The sequence below is a fragment of the Sphaerodactylus townsendi genome, linkage group LG09, assembly GCF_021028975.2.
Source record: "Sphaerodactylus townsendi isolate TG3544 linkage group LG09, MPM_Stown_v2.3, whole genome shotgun sequence".
NCBI lineage: Eukaryota > Metazoa > Chordata > Lepidosauria > Squamata > Sphaerodactylidae > Sphaerodactylus > Sphaerodactylus townsendi.
Window position 1 is genome coordinate 70,645,594 of NC_059433.1, and position 22,257 is coordinate 70,667,850.

The 22,257-nt window shown below is 46.0% G+C and overlaps 1 protein-coding gene across 2 annotated transcripts in view; it reads left to right on the forward strand.

Moving 5' to 3' along the window:
- The window catches only part of NDRG1 (N-myc downstream regulated 1), a 67,254-nt gene that overhangs the window by 18,671 nt on the left and 26,326 nt on the right, over positions 1–22,257 (forward strand). Inside the window, exons 2-4 of one of the 2 annotated variants that reach the window (XM_048507658.1) lie at positions 5,412–5,490; positions 6,756–6,791; positions 21,622–21,727. In XM_048507658.1, the coding sequence (XP_048363615.1) occupies positions 5,428–5,490; positions 6,756–6,791; positions 21,622–21,727 (205 nt within the window). In that variant the 5' untranslated portion in view covers positions 5,412–5,427. Of the gene's footprint in view, positions 1–5,411; positions 5,491–6,755; positions 6,792–18,919; positions 19,046–21,621; positions 21,728–22,257 lie in introns of those variants that run through there. The other variant, XM_048507659.1, reaches the window with a different exon arrangement.

A 22,257-nucleotide genomic window follows, 5' to 3' on the forward strand; every position in this document is an offset into this window, starting at 1 on the left:
AGTTGGACTTTCATCTCTTTAAAGACTTGCAATTGGGATCTCAACAGGATACAAAGGGAAAAACCTGGGCCCAAGAGCTGAGTGAACTGATGGAGAAACCTCACCCCTCAGCTTCTTCGGCAATTAGATCTTCACCAGATGGAGATATAGAAGGAACGGAGATCATTGAAGTGCACAATAATGGAGACTCCAGATCCAGTGCTACAAATAACTGTTGCGTTTTCTTAGATGCCAACAAATCCCTGGAGAAACTTATAGAACTGGACTGACGCCAGCCCCTCGATGCCAATTTCCCTTCCCAAATTCGTTTAGTATCCTGGAACATTGCGGGTTGGAACAACAAAGTTGCAAGACCTGAGTTTAGGGAAATGTTAACGGGCTATGATGTTATCTTGCTGCAGGAGACTTGGTCTGCATCTCAGATCTTTCTCCCGGGTTTTTTATCATATTGTGTCCCAGCCTTTAAAGCAAATTTAAAAGGAAGGGCCCAAGCAGGTTTATCAATACTAATTAACTCTAACTTTGATGTCCATGTGAAGGTTCTCCCAGCAGCTTCCAAATTTGCACAATCTGTTCTGTTAACTAATGAACATTTTAACACAATTTTAACAAATGTATATTTACCTCCACTTACAGATAGACTCGAGTTATCCAACCAATGGCATGATTTTGGTAACTATTTTGAAGAGTTACTGGTGAAATTCCTTTCAGCTGACTTCATAGTAGCTGGAGATTTTAATGCCAGACTGGGGGGAAATGAACAGGCCCTATATGATGCTGTTGGGGTTGACCCAGAGTTCTTACCAGAGGGCTGCTGTCTATCTAGAATATCTAAAGACAAGACAATTAATGTAGCTGGAGTTTATTTGTTTAAATTTTGTATCAGTTTTAATCTGACTATTTTAAATGGCTTGACCAATTTTAACGGATCAGGTGAATTTACATATCTCTCAAAAAGAGGGTGCAGTGCTCCTGACAAGGTCCTAGTATCCTCTAAGATCAGGAAACATGTTAAAGAATTTCAGATTGGTTTAATCATATGAGCGATCATCTACCACTAACTATCACCATATCAATAAACCACTCCTTTTCTGAGGCTAAACCAGCTAGCCCGTTACAAATTGTTAGAATGAGTTGGCCTAAAGATTATACTCGGTGAGTCAGCACCATACTTTATTCCCATAAGCTCATTGCCCTAAGATCACTCCCTCTTCAAACTATTAATCCTGTTTGTTTTTCACGCACATTTGAAGAGCAAACGCAGGAGATTATTGCCACTACTACGACCACCAGTCATGTGGAAAGAACCAAATCAAGAAGTCGACATGACCTAGTACTAAATGATGAATACTATCGCACAAAGGGACTCTTACGGGAGACATATGCAATCTTTAGAGATACCTCCTGTAGTAACACCTTGGGTACATACTTCTCCCTAAAGAACCAACTTCATAGTATTCTCAAAGAACGTAAATTGATACTACTAAATGATCACTGGGAGCAACTTGTACAGGCAATAAACTGTAACGACTCAAGGAAGTTTTGGTCCCTTGTATCCAATGACTCAGGTTCACTTAGTTTCCACGCAGCTTGTATACCCAGTCATATCTGGCAGAAATATTTCCTTGATGTTTTTAATGAGACCCTTCATTTTCCTAATTTGCACGTTTCTGCCTACATAAACGACAGTCCAGAGTGGCCCCCTGTCTGTGCAGAAGAAGTGCGTGAAATTGTGCTTAAATTAAAGGACCACAAGGCTCCAGGACCCGACGGGTTCCCCCCAGAGTTATTTAAGAACTTTGTTGACTGGTGGTCCCCGGTACTAGCAGCTCTTTTTACATCCGTTAATCAAACAGCTCTTGTACCTTCAGATTGGACCCATGCGATTATAATTCCTGTCTTCAAAAAGGGAGATTTTTTGCTCCCTTCCAATTACCGTCCGATTAGTTTATTGTCCATCACTGGCAAGGAATAACAGTCAAAAATTAGAAGAAAACCCTAAATGTCTGGGTTTCGGTGCTCGGAGATGTCTGAGACCAATGTTGCTGGTTTGCTGGATTAGGATTCAGTGACAGTGGAATGCACTACCTGGGAGTGTGGTGGAGTCTCCTTTGGAGGCTTTTAAAGAGAGGCTGGATGGCCATCTGTCAGGAGTGTTTTGATTGTGCGTTCCCGCATTGCAGGGGGTTGGACTCGACGGCCCTTGGGGTCTCTTCCAACTCTCTGATTCAGGAAATCCAGGTTCACAATTCCCACTCTTCCTTGGAAATGTGCTGGGCGACAACGGGCCACTTTCACAACCTTACTTTGTGAAGAGAGGGTAAAATTGGAGAGGGGGCAACAGTCTTGTGAGCCTTTCTTACAGGGGCGGAGCCAATTTGAGTGTGGATGCACTGCTCATTGTACCGCATGAAGATGTCAGCTGATCAGGGGTGGCTTGTTCATTGGTAGGATGGAAAGATAGCATCTGTTCATTGGCGCAGTGATTTCTGCACAGCCGTTGCTCTTCTCGTTCGCCTCAAAATTCCTGTAAACCCCTATGTGTAAAAGCAGTAGAACATCTTCTCTGGCCATAGCTGGAAAGCCAAATCCTTGGTTCTTTGGGTTCAGCAGCAGCTGCAGGATGTATGTAGTTTTCTTTGAAGCAGCAGAATAACGGGAAAAGGGATTTGCAGACATGGCGATCCCCTTCTCTTGCTTTGCTAATTGTGGCAAGGGGGAGAAGGAAGAGATTTTGACAGATTACAAGGCAGAGATGGGGGTCCAAGCCCTGTCCAGGTGTAAGCATAGAAATGTCTTCACAGTCGAACAGTGCAAGCTTTGCATTGTCAAAGGCATTCACGGCCAGAATCAACCAGCAGTTGTGGGTTTTCCGGGTTCTGTGGCAGGGGTCTCGTAGTTTTTGCTCCTAATGTTTGCCCACATCTATGGCTGGCAACTTCAGAGGTAGGCCATGGTGAGATGTTTCATTCCATAACACAGTGTGGAGTGATTGTGTGACAGGGTCCATGTTTTGCCCTCAGTGGCGTAGTGGTTAAGAGCAGGTGTACTCTAATCTAGAGGAACCGGATTAATCTAGAGCAGGGGTAGGGAACCTGCGGCTCTCCAGATGTTCAGGAACTACAATTCCCATCAGCCTCTGTCAGCATGGCCAATTGGCCATGCTGGTAGGGGCTGATGGGAATTGTAGTTCCTGAACATCTGGAGAGCCGCAGGTTCCCTACCCCTGATCTAGAGGAACCCGCTCTGCCGCCTGAGCTGTGGAGGCTTATCTGGGGAATTCAGATTAGCTGTGCACTCCAACACACGCCAGCTGGGTGACCTTGGGCTAGTCACAGCTTTTCGGAGCTCTCTCAGCCCCACCTACCTCACAGAGTGTTTGTTGTAAGGAGCTCGTAAGCCCCTTTGAGTCTCCTTGCAGGAGAGAAAGAGGGGATCTAAATCCAGCTCTTTTTCTTCTTTACTGTAGCATGCTTCTGAAGTTGCCAGCGATATGTTCAAGTGAATAAGCCAATCGGCCCAGGAAACCACCACAGCCAGTGCAAACTTTATAAGTGGCAGTGATGTGAGTGTTCTGGGGAAATCTGAATAGGAGATTTTCAGATTCAAACATGAATAATGTTGGCAAAAGGGTCTTTTCTTCCCTTCCGGCTTGGCAGCGGAGTGACCAAATTCATCAAAAATGTTGCCCTGCGATTAAAGTTTCTTAATTGTTCTAACAAGTTCAACAGTTTGAGCCTTTAACTAAATTGGCCGGGGTTGTATTTAATGAGACAGAAGTTGGTTGGAACCTCCTGCCTCTACGTAAGCAGCCTATTGTGCTAAAAGACCTTCCGACCTTCCAACATGGTAAATTGGCAGAGGCGAGGAAGAAAACCTTGTTTGACTCTAAAATCTTAATTTGCCCGTGGCAGCGGCTGCAATGAACTTTGTATCTTGCCTTCTTGTTGATGGAAATGGTTTTCCAATTATGTAAGGACCAGGTCTCGGGGTTTTGCAATTGAGCTAACCAAAAGTTTCAGTACTCTGAGAACAGTTTGCTTTCATAAGGCAATGCGGCGAGGAAAAGTTACAGATTTACCAAGCTTCCGGAAATTGGTTAGGAACAAGTTTGTTTCTCAAAATGATTAGACGGTCATAATACGGGCTTGAATCTGCTGACCTGAAGTGGGATTCAAATAATTTAACAACTGGTTCCAGTGGTGGGATTCAAATAATTTAACAACTGGTGGTTTACAAGCACCATTTTAACAACCGGTTCTGCGGAAGTGGTGTGAACCGGCTGAATCCCACCGCTGCCCATATCCAGTGGTGAGATCCAAAAATTTTAGTAACAGGTTCCCATGGTGGTGGGATTCAAACTGTGGCGTAGCACCAATGGGGCTGGGCGGGGCACGACAGGGGCGTGTCTGGGCATTTGGGGCGGGGCATTCCTGGGCGGGGCTGTGGCAAGGACGCAGCCGCTGCGCCGGTCCTTGGGCGGGAAACGAATGCACGCAGGCGCAGGCTGCCACACACGCCGGTGCACCTCCTGCTAGACTGCTTCAAGTTCTGCGCGCTACTGCTGAGAGGAGGGGCGTAACAAAGGCAAAAATCACGTGGCAAAACCACCCATTAGTAACCCCCTCTCGGCACACACAACTAATTAGTAACCTACTCTCAGGAACCTGTGAGAACCTGCTGGATCCCACCTCTGCCCATATCCCATTTATTTATCTCACCACTTCTGCATAGATGTTCGTTTGGGAACTGATTGCTTTACCGGCGCTCCATAAAGTTCCCTATGAGCAGGGAACAAAATCTAGTTCCTCTGTACATTCAGCATATTTGGAACTGAGTCGGTTGAGGTGGACAACTTATTACAGTGAGTTAGGCCCAATTGAAGCACATTGTTGGAGTTTATAATTAATGACTGAATTTTGGTTGTGTTACCAACTCTGGATTGGGTAATTCCTGGAGATTTGTGGGTGGAGCCTGGAGGGGGTGGGGTTTGGTGCAGGATCTCAGCCTGCTGTAACGCCATAGAAAGCATCGTCCAAAGCAGCCATTTTCTCCAGGGGAACCGAGTTCTGGAGAATAGCTTTAATTCCAGAATATCTCCAGGCCTACCCTGGAAGTTGGCAACCCTTTGTGTAAGCATAATGTACATTTCCCCCCCCCATTTTAAATTCTGTCCAAGCCCTACCCCCAAACTGAGTCTTTCCCTAACAGAAAATCTCTAGTGAACTAACAATTGCCAGATTCATAGTTCTCCTTGTAATTATTTATTAAAAATGCACGATCAAAAAATTGCTGACCTTCAAGCTATCCCAAGCTTTGTGTGAAGAGAACACAACTGCACGGATATAGAAATCATGTCTTTTGTGTTGCAAATATTAGTCGCAGTTAATATGACTGATTTCTTTATTTAGGTACCAGCTACTGACAATGTCGGGGGGAATGAAGGAAACACATCTGGCTGAAGCGAAACCTCTGGTAGAGAAAGATGAGGTAAGCAGAGCTGAGTGACTGCCCTCAGTACTTCCTACTTGGGTGTAGAGCAGAAATGCTATCTTGCGACTCAGCAAGGAACCCACGCAGTGGTGGGATCCAAAAATTTTAGTAACAGGTTCCCATGGTGGTGGGATTCAAACTGTGGCGTAGCGCCAATGGAGCTGGGCGGAGCACGACGGGGGTGTGGCCGGGCATTCTGGGGGTGGGGCATTCCTGGGCGGGGCTGTGGCAAGGATGCAGCCACTGCGCCGGTCCTTGGGTGGGAAACGAATGCATGCAGGTGCAGGCTGCCACGCACGCCGGTGCACCTCCTGCTAGACTGCTTCAAGTTCTGCAGACTATTGCTGAGAGGAGGGGCGTAACTAAGGCAAAAATCACGTGGCAAAATCACCCATTAGTAACCCCCTCTTGGCACACACAAATAATTAGTAACCTACTCTCGGGAACCTGTGAGAACCTGCTGGATCCCACCTCTGAACCCAGGTCTGTCTGTCTTCTGAGATGCTAGTAGTCCACTGTGTCATGCTGTTGTGCCTGGGAGTAGTCATAGTGACCAGGAGGAGTAATGTTCATTTGTCACATTTCCTGAAATAATGTCTGAAGATGTTTTTGCTGAGGAGTAGGAGAGATTTTGGCCCTCAGGGCTGGTTCTATTGACCACCTAGTTCCCCGTTGTTGGCCTGCATGGGCGTATCTGCAAGAAGGACATGGAGGGATCAATTGACCCCGGGCTCCACCCATTAGGTCACGTGGGGGGTTGCAAAATTGTACACCCCACGTGACCTAAAGGAGCAGCTGGGCTGGGAGCCTGCTGCGGGCCCGCCGGGCACCCCTCGGCCAGGGGCGGCAGGCTCCCAGCTGTGGTAAGTGGGGCACAAAGAGGGGGCCCTTGGGCAGGTGTTGCTCCGGGGGGCCTTTTCTCTCAGTACGCCTCTGCCTTCACGATCTTTGCTCTGGTACAACTTGGGCAGATGCGACAGGAATGTGGTGATTTGCAATGCTGTTGGTGAATGGAATGACGGGACACACTTGTTGCGCGCCCGTGAGTAGCTTCCGTGTCCTCACAGACGTCAGTTGACCCCAAACTCATGATCTGAAAAGTACAAATGTGAAAAAAAAGAACTTTGATCTGGAAACAAATTTTTCAACAGCCAAGACCAGAATTAAATACCTGCAGTGTTTGCATGTAAAAGTTAGATCACAGCTTCCAGATTCTTTGGAACTTTATCTGTAATGGTGATATTGTTCAATATTTTTTCTAGGTGATCACAAATCTTCTTTCCCACTTTGGTGTCCAGGTAAGTGTGTTTTCCATGTTGTAGAAAACTAAATTCAGATTTGGCTCCTTGTTAATTTCCTTTTATGTTCTGGACCGTGCTGTCTGTTTGTGCTATGAATGATAGGACTGCAAGTACAATTGAAGATACCTTTCTGAAGCCCCATAATCTGAAGCCCCAGGTTTGTTTCCCCGCTCCTCCACATGAAGCCTGCTGACTGACCTTGGGCCAGTCCTAGCTCTCCCAGAACTTTCTTAGCCTCACCTCTCACAAGGTGTCTGTTGTGGGGAGAGGGAGGAAAGGGGTTTGTAAGCTGCTTTGATCCTGCTTATGGTTGAGAAAAGTGTGGTATAAATCCAAACTCAATTCTTCCTATGCATCAGCAAATGGTTGCTTCTATTATGCATCTCTGATATTGGCTTCATCCCCCCCAGCAATCTTGGGGGTCTTCTTGAACCACCCAAGCCATTTATTTTTCACAGCATCCCAACTGAATCCCAACAAGTGAGTTAGATGGAGAGATGAGACATCATGTCATAATGCAGTGCCAGCAGTCTAGCACAGTGATGGCGAACCTTTTTGAGACCGAGTGCCCAAACTGCAACCCAAACCCACTTATTTATCGCAAAGTGCCAACCCGGCAATTTAACCTGAATGCTGAGGTTTTAGTTTAGAAAAAACCGGTTGGTTCCCTCTTCCTCCGCCCCACCCGCTCGAGCAGGGGCCAGCCTGCTGTAGCGTCCAGCAAGTCCTGTGCGCACCGCTCTGTGCCTCTCTAGGATCTCTGCCTCCTCTGCGCCCCCCCCCCCTCGGGCAGCAGCCACCCAGAGCACAGGCACCAGGCCCACCAGCCGAGTCCTCCCTGCTCACTGCAGTGTGTGCTCAGAGGCCCAGGCCAGCCTAGATGTGTGTGTGTGTGTGTGATTTTCCGCCGCCCACATGATGAACTCTGTGTGTGTGTGCCCACAGAGAGGGCTCAGAGTGCCACCTCTGGCACCCGAGCCATAGGTTCGCCATCACTGGTCTAGCATGTTCAAATCCTACCTATAGCCCAAATGTGACCAATTTACGTAGGAGAGGACTTTTTAAAAAAATGTCAATCTATAATCTTATATGAAATGGAAAGAAGCCAAGAGTAAGATTCATTGTTGAAAGATGGGGGGAAAGGGGAACTTTAGCTGTCCCTGAAATTAAATTGTACCATCAAGGGCCATGCTAGTCTGGGTGCCTGATTGGGTTGCTGATCAAAATTGAAGGAAGGCAGGGCTGGAAATAATGGATACTAAAGAAGGAGTGTGTAACTACTAGCAGACAAGCCCATTTTACAGCTTAATAAAATGGATTCTAGGGTGGGCCGCTAAGGGCTGCTAAGGGATGGAATGTGGGGAGACGAACTTGTAGCCAATGAATGAGCAGGACACACTTTGTGAGTCCAGCCCACCCATTGGCTGCGGATTCGTCGTCGGACGTTCTATTCCTTAGCGGATTGTTTAAGATTTATGGATTAAGAAGTAATTAAGAACAACTTAAACTCAAGATGTAAGTCATGTTTTGAAAGATGGTTTGTGAAGAATATGGTTTCAATGCAGAAACAGAATAAGTCCATCAACTTCTTTGACGCCTCCAGTTGATCGCTTTACTGCGATAATAGTACAAGGAAGAAAACTGATTACATAACTTAGGAGGATGTGATGGATAATGTAGGAAAAAGAAAACCTTGGCAAACAGTCAAAAATAAAGGAAAGACTATTCCATGGTTATTACAGCATTAAATGGTATCAAAATTGAGAGAATCCAGAGCCAAAGAAGGTGTTCAATTAAGAAGGAAGGTGACTTTTGAACAATTAATCAGTGGAGACTTGAGACATTTATTTGGAAAAAAATTATAAAATGTTATTGCAATGTGATACTGAAGCTGTCACAACCTCCCTTGATGGGGAAACTTACTATGATAAGGGCAAGTGCCTATACCATGTCTCAGGAAAAGATGTTGGTCCGATCAGCTGTGCTACAACAGTTGAGAAAATTGTATGCTTCCGCTTTAGAATATAGTCCCAAAAGAATGTGAGAATCATCATTCATTTTTATGTGCTGCCTTAGTTAAAATCATTATTTTGTGCACTACTGAACATGGTATTTTGTATAATTAAACTGAATGCCAATATGTATTTTTACTTTCAAATGGAAAGGGGCAGGGGGAAAACAGGGATAGGGAGGCACTAGGACCCAGGCAGGGCATTCTGCAAGAAAGATGGTCCGGCACATTGAGTTCTGTGGCGGAGGTATATGCAACCCTACTAACATCTTTTTTTACAAGGCAGACTTATGTGCCCTGATCTCTTTGCATACACCTGCCTTCTTCCAACCTTAAGAACATAAGAACTAGCCTGCTGGATCAGACCAGAGTCCATCTAGTCCATCCCTCTGCTACTCGCAGTGGCCCACCAGGTGCCTTTGGGAGCTCACGTGCAGGAGGTGAAAGCAATGGCCTGCTGCTGCTGCTGCTGCTGCTCCTGAGCACCTGGTCTGCTAAGGCATTTGCAATCTGAGATCAAGGAGGATCAAGATTGGTAGCCATAGATCGACTTCTCCATAAATCTGTCCAAGCCCTTTTGAAAGCTATCCAGGTTAGTGGCCATCACCACCTCCTGTGGCAGCATATTCCAAACACCAATCACACGTTGTGTGAAGAAGTGTTTCCTTTTATTAGTCCTAATTCTTCCCCCCAGCATTTTCAATGAATGCCCCCTGGTTCTAGTATTGTGAGAGAAAAACCTTGTTTTTCTGTTGACCTCCCCTACGTTGTTGGGTTTGAACTGCTGAACCTCAGATCTGCGTAAGAAAAACAACACTGCTGGCCAAATACTTGTTCTTTTATTATCAAAGCTAAGGAACGGCGACCAGACCAAAACAGCGCTGTGAGCCAGGACCTGGGCGACTTCTGTTGTTGCTGGGAATTTGGCTCAAATCTTTGTTTGATCTGGTCGTCGATCCCTGCCTTTGGTACTGTTCAAAATAACCCAACAGGGAGGAGTTCTTGATCAGCGGTGGCTTATTTCTTGGCCAGGTCTAAGCTTCAAACCAGTTTAATTTGTTTGTGGCAGAATGAGGGTGATCAATCACATTTCATCATTTTAGCTTTTACCACTTTTAAGGCTTGCTTGTCCCCCTCAGAGGCGCAGCAACAGTGGCGTAGTGGTTAAGAGCAGGTGTAATCTGGAGGAACCGGGTTTGATTCCCCGCTCTGCCGCTTGAGCTGTGGAGGCTTATCTGGGGAATTCAGATTAGCCTGTACACTCCCACACACGCCAGCTGGGTGACCTTGGGCTAGTCACAGTTCTTTGCAGCTCATTCAGCCCCACCTACTTCACAGGGTGTTTGTTGTGAGGGGAGGAAGGAAAGGAGTTTGTAAGCCCCTTTGAGTCTCCTTACAGGAGAGAAAGGGGGGATATAAATCCAACTCTTCTTCTTCCAAGGGGGCGGGGGGTTCAACGCACTGGGCGCGTGCCCCTGTGGTGGCGGGGGCGGGGCGGAGAGCGCACCTGTGTACCAGGCGCTTCCCCCCTGGCTACGCCTCTGGTCCCCCTTGGATATCTTTAGCTATAACCTTTCTCCCCATGGTGCTCTTGATTTTATAAAAGGATGGTTTGGAATATGTTTGAATCAGTTCCCCCTTGGCATTGCTCACAGCTTTCCAGCTCTGATTATAACCCCCTGAAGAATTTAAGGTGTTCCGCCCATGAACTGTGTCTTCCACTGCCCTGTGAAGGAAGAAGTGGGCCAATTTCCAGGTGGGCAGCCATGTCGTATTGTGTAACAAGTCGTGTTGTGAAGAGCAAGAGATGAATGCAGTAGCCCATTTAAGAAGAAGAAGAAGATTTATATCCCCCCTTTCTCTCCTGTAGGAGACTCAAAGGGGCTGACAATCTCCTTTCCCTTCCCCCCTCACAACAAACACCCTGTGAGGTAGGTGGGGCTGAGAGAGCTCCGAGAAGCTGTGACTAGCCCAAGGTCACCCAGCTGGCGTGTGTGGGAGTGTACAGGCTAATCTGAATTCTCCAGATAAGCCTCCACAGCTCAGGCGGCAGAGCTGGGAATCAAACCCGGTTCCTCCAGATTAGATACACGAGCTCTTAACCTCCTATGCCACTGCTGCTTAAGAACAATAAGATGGAGGCCTTTTCCTCAGAAGCTGTTTACAATGTGTCTTGCCAGTAAATGCTATTTCTCCCCCACACACACACACACACAAACCTTTTAATTCTGCCCATTTTTTCCTCTTTTTTCCTCCATTGTTTTCCCTAGCCCCTTTACCACATTTTTTTTCAATCTGTGCCTGAGCCAGCTTCCCTTGAGCGTGTGTTCATGTTGAAATGGTCTTTGTTTTTCTGCCCCATCAAACACATGGCCCTTAGTCACCCAACCTCCCCTTCAGCCATTTTTCCTCCCCCTCATCCATTTTCAAAAGGAATTTTTTCCTCTATCACATTATGTCGTTTAAGTGCCATACAGTGGGCCAAACAGGCCGAGTTGAAGTCTCCACACAGAAGGATGGGAGAGGGAAAGTGTCCATACTTAAAGAAGCTCAATTTCCCTAGAGCGTTGTATCCGCTACCATGAAGAACTCCAAAAACGGATGAGCGCTTAGCATCCCTTCTGCCGTAGACTGTGCACATGTAATAGCATTAAAGATGCCATAAATAGCTTCCTGGAGGACACCATGCCAGTCAAGCTTGTGATGTACCTTTTACCTGGAAATCCAAGCTACTTAAATCTGCTTCTTACTGAAGGTCATAAACCCGTGTCTGGTCTATACCGCTTCCCACACAGCTGCGACCTTGAAGTACTGTATGCTTCATCTTACAACAGAGGTTCTCCACACTGGAACACAAGATGTCAAGAAAATGTTCTGTTTTTAGGACCATTTTTTTAAAAAGGAGGACCATTCCATCATGCCAGCCCCCTTTAGTCAATTGAAATTGGTACTGCCCTGTCACAGATCTGTCCCATCAATCATTAATAGCTCTGCTTCTCAGAGCTCTCTCAGCCCCACCTACCTCACAGGGTGTTTGTTGTGAGGGAGCAAGGGGAAGGAGATTGTAAGCCCCTTTGAGTCTCCCTCAGGAGAGAAAAGGGGGATATAAATCCAAACTCTTCTTCTTCTTCTTCTTCTTCTGAATTTTGGATTAATAGTATGAATTTAATTCTGGCCCCCTCATCACATGAAGGTAGAGAAAACGGTCATTACCAATAGGATCTTCTTGAAGTGGAAGATCTGATTGTGTGGGGATGTTAGACACGTTTCGTGCCTGAGAATCCAAAGTCAACGGAATGCTGGACAACTGCTAATTTCTTTTTCGGCGCATTTTGGAAAATGGTGTGTTTCCCTCAAGATCTGTGCCTGTTTGAGTGAAATCTATCTAGATGGAATAAGTAAACACTTAAGATAAAAATAATTCATGCGAAGGTAAATATTCCTGACAACGTAGACCTCCCCTTTTTGACAGACACCCTGCAACATGAAGGACTGTAATGGAAATTACGATATTTGACTTAGTCTTACTCTCTGTTCTTGATCAGTTGCCATATTTTTAATGCCCTCCATAACGTGCTTGCCTTTATTGCTCCACAGAGTCAGGGAACATCTGCTTTGTTACTCAAATATAGACATTTGAATAGAGCACGTTGTCTGTTTAGGCAGGTGATGTTACTAATCCAAAAGATTCTGGCCTGAACTCTGAAACGTTGTTAAATAGTTGAATAGATGGCTAACAGCAAACAAAAGCTGGCTGTAACATATTACCTAAAATATGAATGTCCAGTTTATTCACTGCTTTTGGGGTATGGCTACCTCTATACGCCCATGCTTCAAGGAATACTGTGTATATACTAGATCAGGGGTTTCCAAGGTTTTTCGGTTCCATAAACTGGTCCCCAGTGCCCCCATTGCTCCCTCGGTTCCATAAACTGGTCCCCAGTGCCCACTGCCCCTTTAAAAACATTATTCAAAATGGCGGCTTGCGTGACTCACTAAGGAAAATAATAACAATGAAATCAAAACTAGTATCAGTTAATTGCACTTCTGTTCAAAATCTAATTGAAACTTTTTAGTTTAGTTCAACCAAATGGATGAACTTGTCGCAGCGATACCAGGTTTTCAACGTCAGGGAAACAAAATTTTGCCCGATTTGCTAGCATGGTGCCGTAGGTTGATCTACGGTGAATAAATGAACAACACAATTGAGGGGGCTAACCTCCAGCTCCCCCCTGCTGCCCCCTTCTTACTGACTCCCTAGATAATTCTACCACCATCCCCCCTGGGGGCAATACCTTCCACTTTGAGAACCACTGTTCTAAAACATTGTGCGCATCTGTTTTTATCTGTTTTATGTCCCCAGATAGACTGTTATGTCATCTGTTTGTAATTTGTTTTTATAATTTTAATGTTATATTTTATACATACTTATACATTAATGTTATATTTTATACATACTATTTATTGCAATGTGTACTGTTTCGTTGCTTTTATCTGCAAGCTGCCCTGAGTCCTCCTAGGACAGGGATCTGCAACCTGCGGCTCTCCAGATGTTCATGGACTACAAATCCCATCAGCCCCTGCCATGCTGATGGGATTTGTAGTCCATGAACAACTGGAGAGCCACAGGTTGCAGACCCCTGTCCTAGGAGAATTGGCGGGATATAAATGAAATGTTCATGGACTACATGGGCTCCATCATGGACTCCAGATGTTCATGGACTACAAATCCCATCAGCATACCCCAAAAGCTGATGGGATTTGTAGTCCATGAACATCAGGAGAGCCGCAGGTTGCAGACCCCTGTCCTAGGAGAATTGGCGGGATATAAATGCAATAAATAAATTCATAAATAAAGCATGGCTCACTTCCCACAGTATGACAACTATTAACTCCTTCTTTCATGGGCCCTTCAACCATTTCCTGTAGCACTGCTTAGGAGTCCATCAGGATTTCTCCTGTCTTACCTGAGCATGAGCTGCCATTCGTTCGCCTTTAAACAGGGTGCTGGGCAGATTGTCGTGGGACCATGGACAGCACCAGCTTCTGTTTGCGCAGTCTGTGAACAGTCTTCTCCCGTGTATATGCACCACTTTATCTCTGGCTGCAGCTGAAAAGACGAATGGACTCAGTTTAAAAAGTGTTATGCCGAAATGGGCATCAACTGAGACAAAAGGTACTGTCTGTGGTGTCCAGTCAAATATCTGCTTCTTCATGCGTGGAAGTGACCGGTGGATGCCATTGAACAGTGATGAACATGCATTGCGTGAACTGACCTTGGGCAGAGAGACTTAGGAGACCCTGTTGGTGTGGGAATATATGAACAAAACATGCATTGCGATGGCATTTCAGACAGGCCAGGTTAGTGACACATGATTTTTGCCAAGTAAAGAAGCTGGTCTCAGAACGTGTAGCCACCGGTGAGTTTCTCTTGATGTTCATTTGGAATTGGCATTAAAAAATTTATCTGCTAATGAAAATTGCTGTCAGTCGGACTGTTTAATGGCTGTAGTTCCAAACGTGATGGCCCTTTCTGTTTATTCAACAATTGCATGCAGTTATTTAGACAGCCGAGCGAGAACATTCCTGTTCAAAATTGAGAGAAGCATGAACAGATGGCCCATTCGTCTTTATCCTTCTATCGGATTAGTGTACCTTGGATTTTTTTTTCCAATACAGTATTTTAATACAGATCGGTCAGTAAAGAGCCTCTTAGTGCAACGCTGTTGTTGATTAGGATGGGCTGCCATCTGTTTTCGGCATGTAACACATTTGGGAAGAAATTCTTGCTAAAATCATACTGGTGTGTCTCTAGCTTAGTCTTATTGTGAAGCTGGAAACTTTGTTCTGGTGAAAAAGATTTTGGTTTGGGGTGTTTATTTAGCGTTCTCTCGCATCCCTTAGTGAGAAACCTCTTGCTCTTAGATGGGAAAGTGTTCAGCTCACAATCGAACAGTCTTTAATTATCAACACCATAGTTCACGAAGGGAGCAGTTGGATGTATTGTCGAAGGATTTTGTCGAAGGCCAGAATCGACTAGCTGTTGTGGGTTTTCCGGGTTGTGTGGTCATGCACGGTCTGGTAGTTTTTATTGCTAAAATACCAGCTGTAGATGCGGGTGAAACGTTTGGGACAAAAACTACCAGATCATAGGCCGTTTCCGCACGGCAGCTTCTCGCGCCGACCCGAAGATGCTGGGACCGTCCGCATGGACGGTCCCGGGAAGAGGCGGGCAGCCGGCGCCGCGGAGCGCCGGCGCCCGCGATTTGGCATCCCTGTCCGGTGTCGCTGAGGCCTGGGACACGCCCCTGGCCCTGCGCGCCTGCTCGAGCGGCGCAGGGCAGGGGCATGTCCCCAGGCCTCGGCGACGTACCGGAGGCCCAGGGACAAGGTGAGTGCCGGGTGGGGGAGGCGCCGTGAAGCCGCTGCCGTTTGCTCGGCAGCAGACACCGCGGCGCTTCTCAAAAGAGCGCAGGAAGCGCCTGGGGAAACGCCGCCTCCAGGCCGTATGGCGGCATCGAGGGCTGGCGCTGCTGCGCTTGCAGCGCGCTCGTAGAATGGCGGCCTGGAGACGGTGTTTTTACCGTCTCCAGGCCGTCATTTTCTGCCCGTGCGGAAACGGCCATAGCCACACAACCTGGAAAATCCACAATAGCCCAAAGGCAGCTGGACTCTATAGCTACAATTACCTTTCCCCCCGCTTAAAGTTATCTAAAAGTCCAACATCTTTGTACTGAAGCTGAGACCAAACTAGCCAGTTTATACTCTGCGCTCCATTTTATTTATTTATTTATTTATTTATTTATTTATTTATTTATTAGATTTTAAACCGCCCATCCCTGAAGGGCTCTGGGTGGCTTACAGCAGGCCTGCAACAACAATACATAATAACATTAAACACAACAGGCTAAAAACAACATTTTACACATAAAAACTAGGGTAATTTAAAACAATTTACAAATCTATAACCATAAAACGCAGCAGCAGCAATAATATATGGCGCCCGATCCCAAGGCCAGGAGGGGACAGTACTATTGATGCATGCTTTGATTCATACATAGTAAGAGAGAGATGGGCCTCCCCCAAACATATGGAATTGGAGACATTTGTTACAGGCATGTATGATGGAGGCATATCTTACATGCATGCCACAGCAGGCCACAGTGGCGGGCATGTGGACATAACCTGAAATCTTGTTTCAAGGCAACTGCTTAACACTGAAAGCTACAGCTATCCCAAAAAAGTTGATTTGTTTCTGTTTGTTTTTAACTGTGCAGGAATATCGGAGTCCGTATCAGAGATTATTGACCTTGGGTCTTTACTGAGGACTGCCAATTCCACATGACTACCCGCTTGCCTGGGTCTTTCTCCCCCCATTGGCATCCTCCTCTCACTTATAACACTCAGACACTTATGCAGTTGTGTGTAAAAGCAACGCTCGTTCAGCATAGTATGTGCGCATATTTACTTCCCCCCCCCTGACAGCCCAGTTTATTCCAAGAAGGTTGGTGGGAGCCGTTCATGTGCCGGGTTTATAAATAATTTAAACTGGTAGTCCCAAGGTATATCCTGACCTCTAGAGGTTAGCGCAAGCTAATCTCTTGGCGCAGTACATCCTGACCCGCCATAGCTGCATTCCTTTTGGTAAGCAGCTCACCATGCAATCTCTTCGCTTCTGTGTCATCTGTGGGAGTGTGTCTCTCCGACACCAGCGGGGGCATCTTAAAAAAGCTGCGGTTAAGCTGTCAGCTGCCCCCTCCCTCCCCACTGAAAGTTCATGAAGCTGGGTGACATTGACCACGACGACGATTTGACTTTTTTTTTATCCCGCAGCAAACTCTAGAGTGCCTCACAACACTAGAAGATAATATTTGTACCACAGTAAACAACCAAGCTGTAAACAATTTATTGAAAAAATATTTTTCCGCAAAAAATTGAAATAGGAAAGAGAAGGAAAAAAGAGAGAGAGAGAGAGAAAGAAAGAAAGAGAAAAAGAGAAAAAGAAAGAGAAAAAGAGAAAAAGAAAAAGAAAGAAAGAGTGAAAGAAAGAGAAAAAGAGTGAAAGAAAGAAAGAGAAAAAGAGTGAAAGAAAGAGTGAAAGAGTGAAAGAAAGAGGGAAACGAAGAAAAGGGGGGACGGGGAAATGAAGAGGTGGCTTCTAATAATGCTGAAAGGCAGGCCCACACTTACTGATCCTAGATATTTTCCAAAACTAGTGGGTCAAAAAATGAGCCCAAACTCTGTATTGTCGAAGGCATTCATGGCCGGATTCAACTGGTTCTGGTGGGTTTTCCGGGCTGTGTGGCCGTGGTCTGGTAGATCTTGTTCCTAACGTTTCACCTGCATCTGTGGCTGACATCTTCAGAGGGGTTGGTTACAGAGGGATCACAGTGCATCACGGGACACAGTGTGTGACAGACACAACAAACGAATTAGTTCACCTGTCAAATTGAAGGTCCCCAGAGCTCCAGACACCATCTGCTCTTATGCTGGCAATGTGTCGGACGGCACACTGGGCATCAAACGAGGGTCCTGGTTTCTATCATGGTAATGGGTTTTCTCTACCGTCGGTTTCCTTCTTCCTTTGTGCTTTGTAACCTGTAGTAATGTAGAGTGTGCCCACGCGCCAGTTGGACTGATAGCCCTTCCTGTGGCCTTGAGAGTTACCGGCTTTCACATTCCTGTTCTGTAATGCTTGCTTCGATGCCTCTGGGGGAGTGAAGGGAAGAGGGCATCTTGGGGGGCATAAAAAAGGGTACTTGGGAAGCCATTCTTTAGAACTGGCTTTTTCTAAGGCCATGCTGTCGTCAGTCAATAACGGGGTTTGATTGAAATCACTGAGCCTGATATTGCTACGGATCCAGGGATTGGCCCCTCTCTGTGATGTGTGTCAGGGAACTCTTGAGAGCAGCAGGGGCGTAGTGGTTGAGATCAGGTGTAATCTAATCTAGAGGAACCGGGTTTGATTCCCCGCTCTGCCGCCTGGGCTGTGGAGGCTTATCTGAAGAATTCAGATTATCTTGTGCATGCCAGCACACATCAGCTGGGTGATCTTGGGCTAGTCACAGTTCTTCGGAACTCTCTCAGCAGCAGTGGCGTAGGAGGTTAAGAGCTCGTGTATCTAATCTGGAGGAACCGGGTTTGATTCCCAGCTCTGCCACCTGAGCTGTGGAGGCTTATCTGGGGAATTCAGATTAGCCTGTACACTCCCTCACACGCCAGCTGGGTGACCTTGGGCTAGTCACAGCTTCTCAGAGCTTTCTCAGCCCCACCTACCTCACAGGGTGTTTGTTGTGAGGGGGGAAGGGCAAGGAGATTGTAAGCTCCTTTGAGTCTCCTGCAGGAGAGAAAGGGGGGATATAAATCCAAACTCTTCTTCTCTTCTTCAGCCCCACCTACCTCACAGGGTGTTTGTTGTGGGGGGGGGGAAGGGAAAGGAGATTGTAACCCCCTTTGAATCTCCTACAGGAGAGAAAGAGGGGATATAAATCCAACTCGTCTTCGTCTTCTTCTTCTTCTTCGTCTTCTTCTTCGTCTTCGTCTTCGTCTTCTTCTTCGTCTTCTTCTTCTTCTTCTTCTTCTTCTTCTTCTTCTTCTTCTTCTTCTTCTTCTTCTTCTTCTTTCCTGTATAAAAGTGTGCCTAGTAGAGCGCCCCTGCGTCGCCTCTGGCAAAGAAAACCGTCTGCACCAAAATCTGGTGCTGGAACGGCGTTTTGTTAGTCCTTAAAGCGATGCTCGTCGACGTCTCATTTAATTACCCCGAATTAGCTGGAGCTCCACTGTCTTCGAGCAGCAAAGCTATTCTTGGTCCACTGGTGTGAAAAACTCACCCCTGTGCTCAAGGCAGCCCAGAAGATGCCAGCTGCATTATCTGGAAAGGTCCTTATTGTTTCCTTCCTGCCATCCCTCTGCCCAGCCGCCCTCCCCCACCCACCCCACTCCAGTTGTCTGTACTATATGGAATGGGTTCTTGCGGTCAAACCTGTCTTAAATCCTACTTAATCATGACGTCCTTCTGAACTAGTTTGTGTCAGTTGTTTTTTTTTCTTTCGGAGATGCTTTGCGGGAGGCGTGGGCTTAGGCAGAGCGGCTCGGCTATATAACCCAGCTTACCAGACTCCCAAGAAAAAAACCCGACCCTTATTTTTTTCTCGCCGGGCTCCTCGCAATCAATATCAAACTGCACTGTCTAAAAATGGTGCTGGACGTTGAGGATACGGCCTATTTGTTACTGAATGCTGTAAGTATTTCAGTGGGAGCGGGAAGGAAAGCGTAGGGGATAATTCAGGTTTCAAGCACCTATTTACTGAAGTGCTTTCATATAATACTAACTTGGGATGGGAAGAACCCTTTTATTGTGGGATAGTTTTGCGGCCGGTTGGTTGAACGTCTCATTCCCGATTATGCGGTTCTGAAAGAGCGTCACGTTTTAAGGTTGCTTATATGTGGCAAAGTGTAAGTACTTTGTGCAAACATTTTGCTTGGATCGGAATTAACGTTTTCTAGTGGCAAAATGGAACTTCCCTGCCTTCCGCAAAATGCTGATCCTGAGAAATAGGGGGCCTTTACGAATTTATTAGAGGATCTGCGTGGAAGTGGGGGGAGACCGCAAAAATTGTCAAATTAGCCTGGATCCAATCCGTTGCATAGTGCTGTAGGCAGAGGTGGGATCCAACCAGTTCTCACCACTTCTCTAGAAGTGGTTGCTAATTTTTTTCCGAGTGCCGAGAAGGGGTTACTAAAGCAATCTCCCTGCCCAATAGGGACTGGAGGGGCGTGTGTGCGGCGGCGCTGCTGTTTGAATCCCACCACCATCGGAACCTGTTAGTAAAATTTTTGGATCCCACCACTGCCTGTAGGGTACTTTTAAGTGATCTAATCTGGTCTCTAAAAGTTGATGGTTTTGATCAACAGTTTTATAACAGGCTTTTTGAACTGTCCATCTCACATTGTTTGAGAGCAAGTTGTAAATGGTTCAGGTATCCGGAGCATTCGTGGCAAATTTAGAAGAAGGTCCTGAAATAAGGATCAATGAATGTATATATTAGTAGAACAGATCCCTATCATTTATCTGTAAAATTTACCAGAGATTTTCAAGACTTGTATGCATTCTCTGTCCCTTTCATCTACCCTGTCCGACGGCTTTCTAATAATCCATGTATTAATCCACAACAGTACAAACGATATTTCCCCGCATTGCAGATCTCCTACTTTCAGACGTGCATTTTAAGACTGTGTTTCAGTCTAGAAGCGGAAGAGAATAATTTTCGTTCACCTACTGCAAACTCTAAAATTCTGAAATAAATCTCAAACGTGCTCAGCATGCAGAAGCATACTGATTAGTCTCCTACAACTCCCGAAGTAGACCTTTTATTCATTGCTTATGTCTTACCTTTTCTCTTGGGAACCCGAGTTGATACACATATTGTTTTCCAGTGGCCTCCCCAATACAAGCATTGACCACACAGAGATCTGCTTTGGCAAGGTTGCTACATAGTTTGCTCTGGGCCTAAAATAGAATCATAGAGTTGGAAGATACCCCCAAGGACCATCAAGTCCAACCCCCTGCAATGCAGGGACACACAATCAAAGCACTCCTGACATAGAGTCATCCAGCCTCTCTTTAAAAACCTCCAAAGAAGGAGACTCCACCACTCGCCGAGGCAGTGAATTCCACTTCCAAACAGCCCTTATGGTCAGAAAGTTCTTCCTAATGTTTAGGTGGAATCTCTTTTCCTGCACCTTGAATCCATTACTCCTGGTCCTAGTCTCTGGAGCTGCAGAAAACAAGCTTGCTCCCTCACCAACATGACATCCCTTCAAATATTTAAACATAGCTAAACATATCATGTCCCCCCTTAACCTTCGCATCTCCAGACTAAACATCCCCAGCTCCCCAAGTCTCTCTTCGTAGGGCATAGATTCCAGACCTTTTGCATTTTGGTTGCCCTCCTCTGGACGCATTCCAACTTGTCAATATCCTTCTTACATTGCGATGCCCAGAACTGAACACAGTATTCTAGGTAAGGTCTGATCAGTTCAGAGTAGAGTGATACAGTAGAACCAGATATATTTTCAGCATGATGAAACATGACTGATAGTATAGAGCTTTTTGCAGTATTTTTAATAGTCTGTTTCCTTGTGAAACAGAGGACAAACACATGCTCTGATATTTTTGTTGAGTCTGAACATTCTGGGTACTATGTGTGCTGGTGTGTACACAGCCAGAAAGCCTGACCAAGATATTTCCCTCCTCTGGCTAAATAATTCTGAAGAGTTGAAGAAGAGTTTGGATTTATACCCCACCTCTCTCTCCTGTAAGGAGACCCAAAGGGACTTACAAGCTCCTTTCCCTCCCTCTCCCTACAACAGACACCTGGTGAGGTAGGTGGGGCTGAGAGAGTTCTGAGGGAACTGTGATGGGCCAAAGGTCACCCATCAGGCTTCATATATAGAAGCCGAGAAAAAAATCCAGTTCGCCAGGTAAGAGTCCACCACTCACGTGGAGGAGTGGGGAATCAAACCCGGTTCTCCAGGTTAGAGACCCTATTCTTTACACACTGCACCGTGTGGGCTCTGCAACTTTGAAGCCCCAGCCTACGATGTTACAAGTCAGTATTTTACTGCTGGACATAACAGAACCAGTTAACAGACAGAACTAGTGAATATGTTCCAGAGTAGCAATCTAAGAGGGTTTGATGCATTTGGAGTGCTTGAAGCATTTGTTGGAGGTGAAAGATTTTTGTATGTTTCTTTGGCTGACCAGTAAGAGGGGTGTAAACAAACAAAAAAACTAACGGTCCTTCCCTCCTGCAGGAACAAGATGTTGAAACGGTGCATGGATCTGTCCATGTCACCATGTGTGGGACTCCGAGAGGGAACAGGCCTGCCATCCTGACATACCATGACATCGGACTAAATCGTAAGTGTGGTTGCAGGTCTACGGACCACTCGTAGAAACGTTAGTACATGCATAGTTCTACTGCTCATAGTTCTACCTTTCTCTCATATCTTAGTGTGCACGACGAGCCGCTTATTCCAACTTCAACTGCTTTGCATTCCGCAGCTTGGCCTAGTTCAAGCAACGTGTGTGCTTACACAAGAAACCCCTGGGCTGGGTAGAATTTTGTTAGCCGCCATGAACAAAAATAATTTACCTCAGAAGTATTATATCACACAACTTGTGACTGACCTGTGGTTCTTATAGCCCCAAGATGTAGAAATGGCTTCTGGCTTAAATTATTTTAAACAAGGAGCGGGGATGCATGTAGAATCTATCTACGGTTGATCGCCATCCACAGCAGCTAAATGGGATGTCCAGCTTCAGAGATGAAATGCCTCTGACTTTGTAATGTTGGGGAGCAGTCAGAAGTTAAGTGTGAGGGATCCTTCTTGTGATCTAACATATGGCATGGCTGGCCACTATTGAAAACCGGATCTTGGAGTGTATGG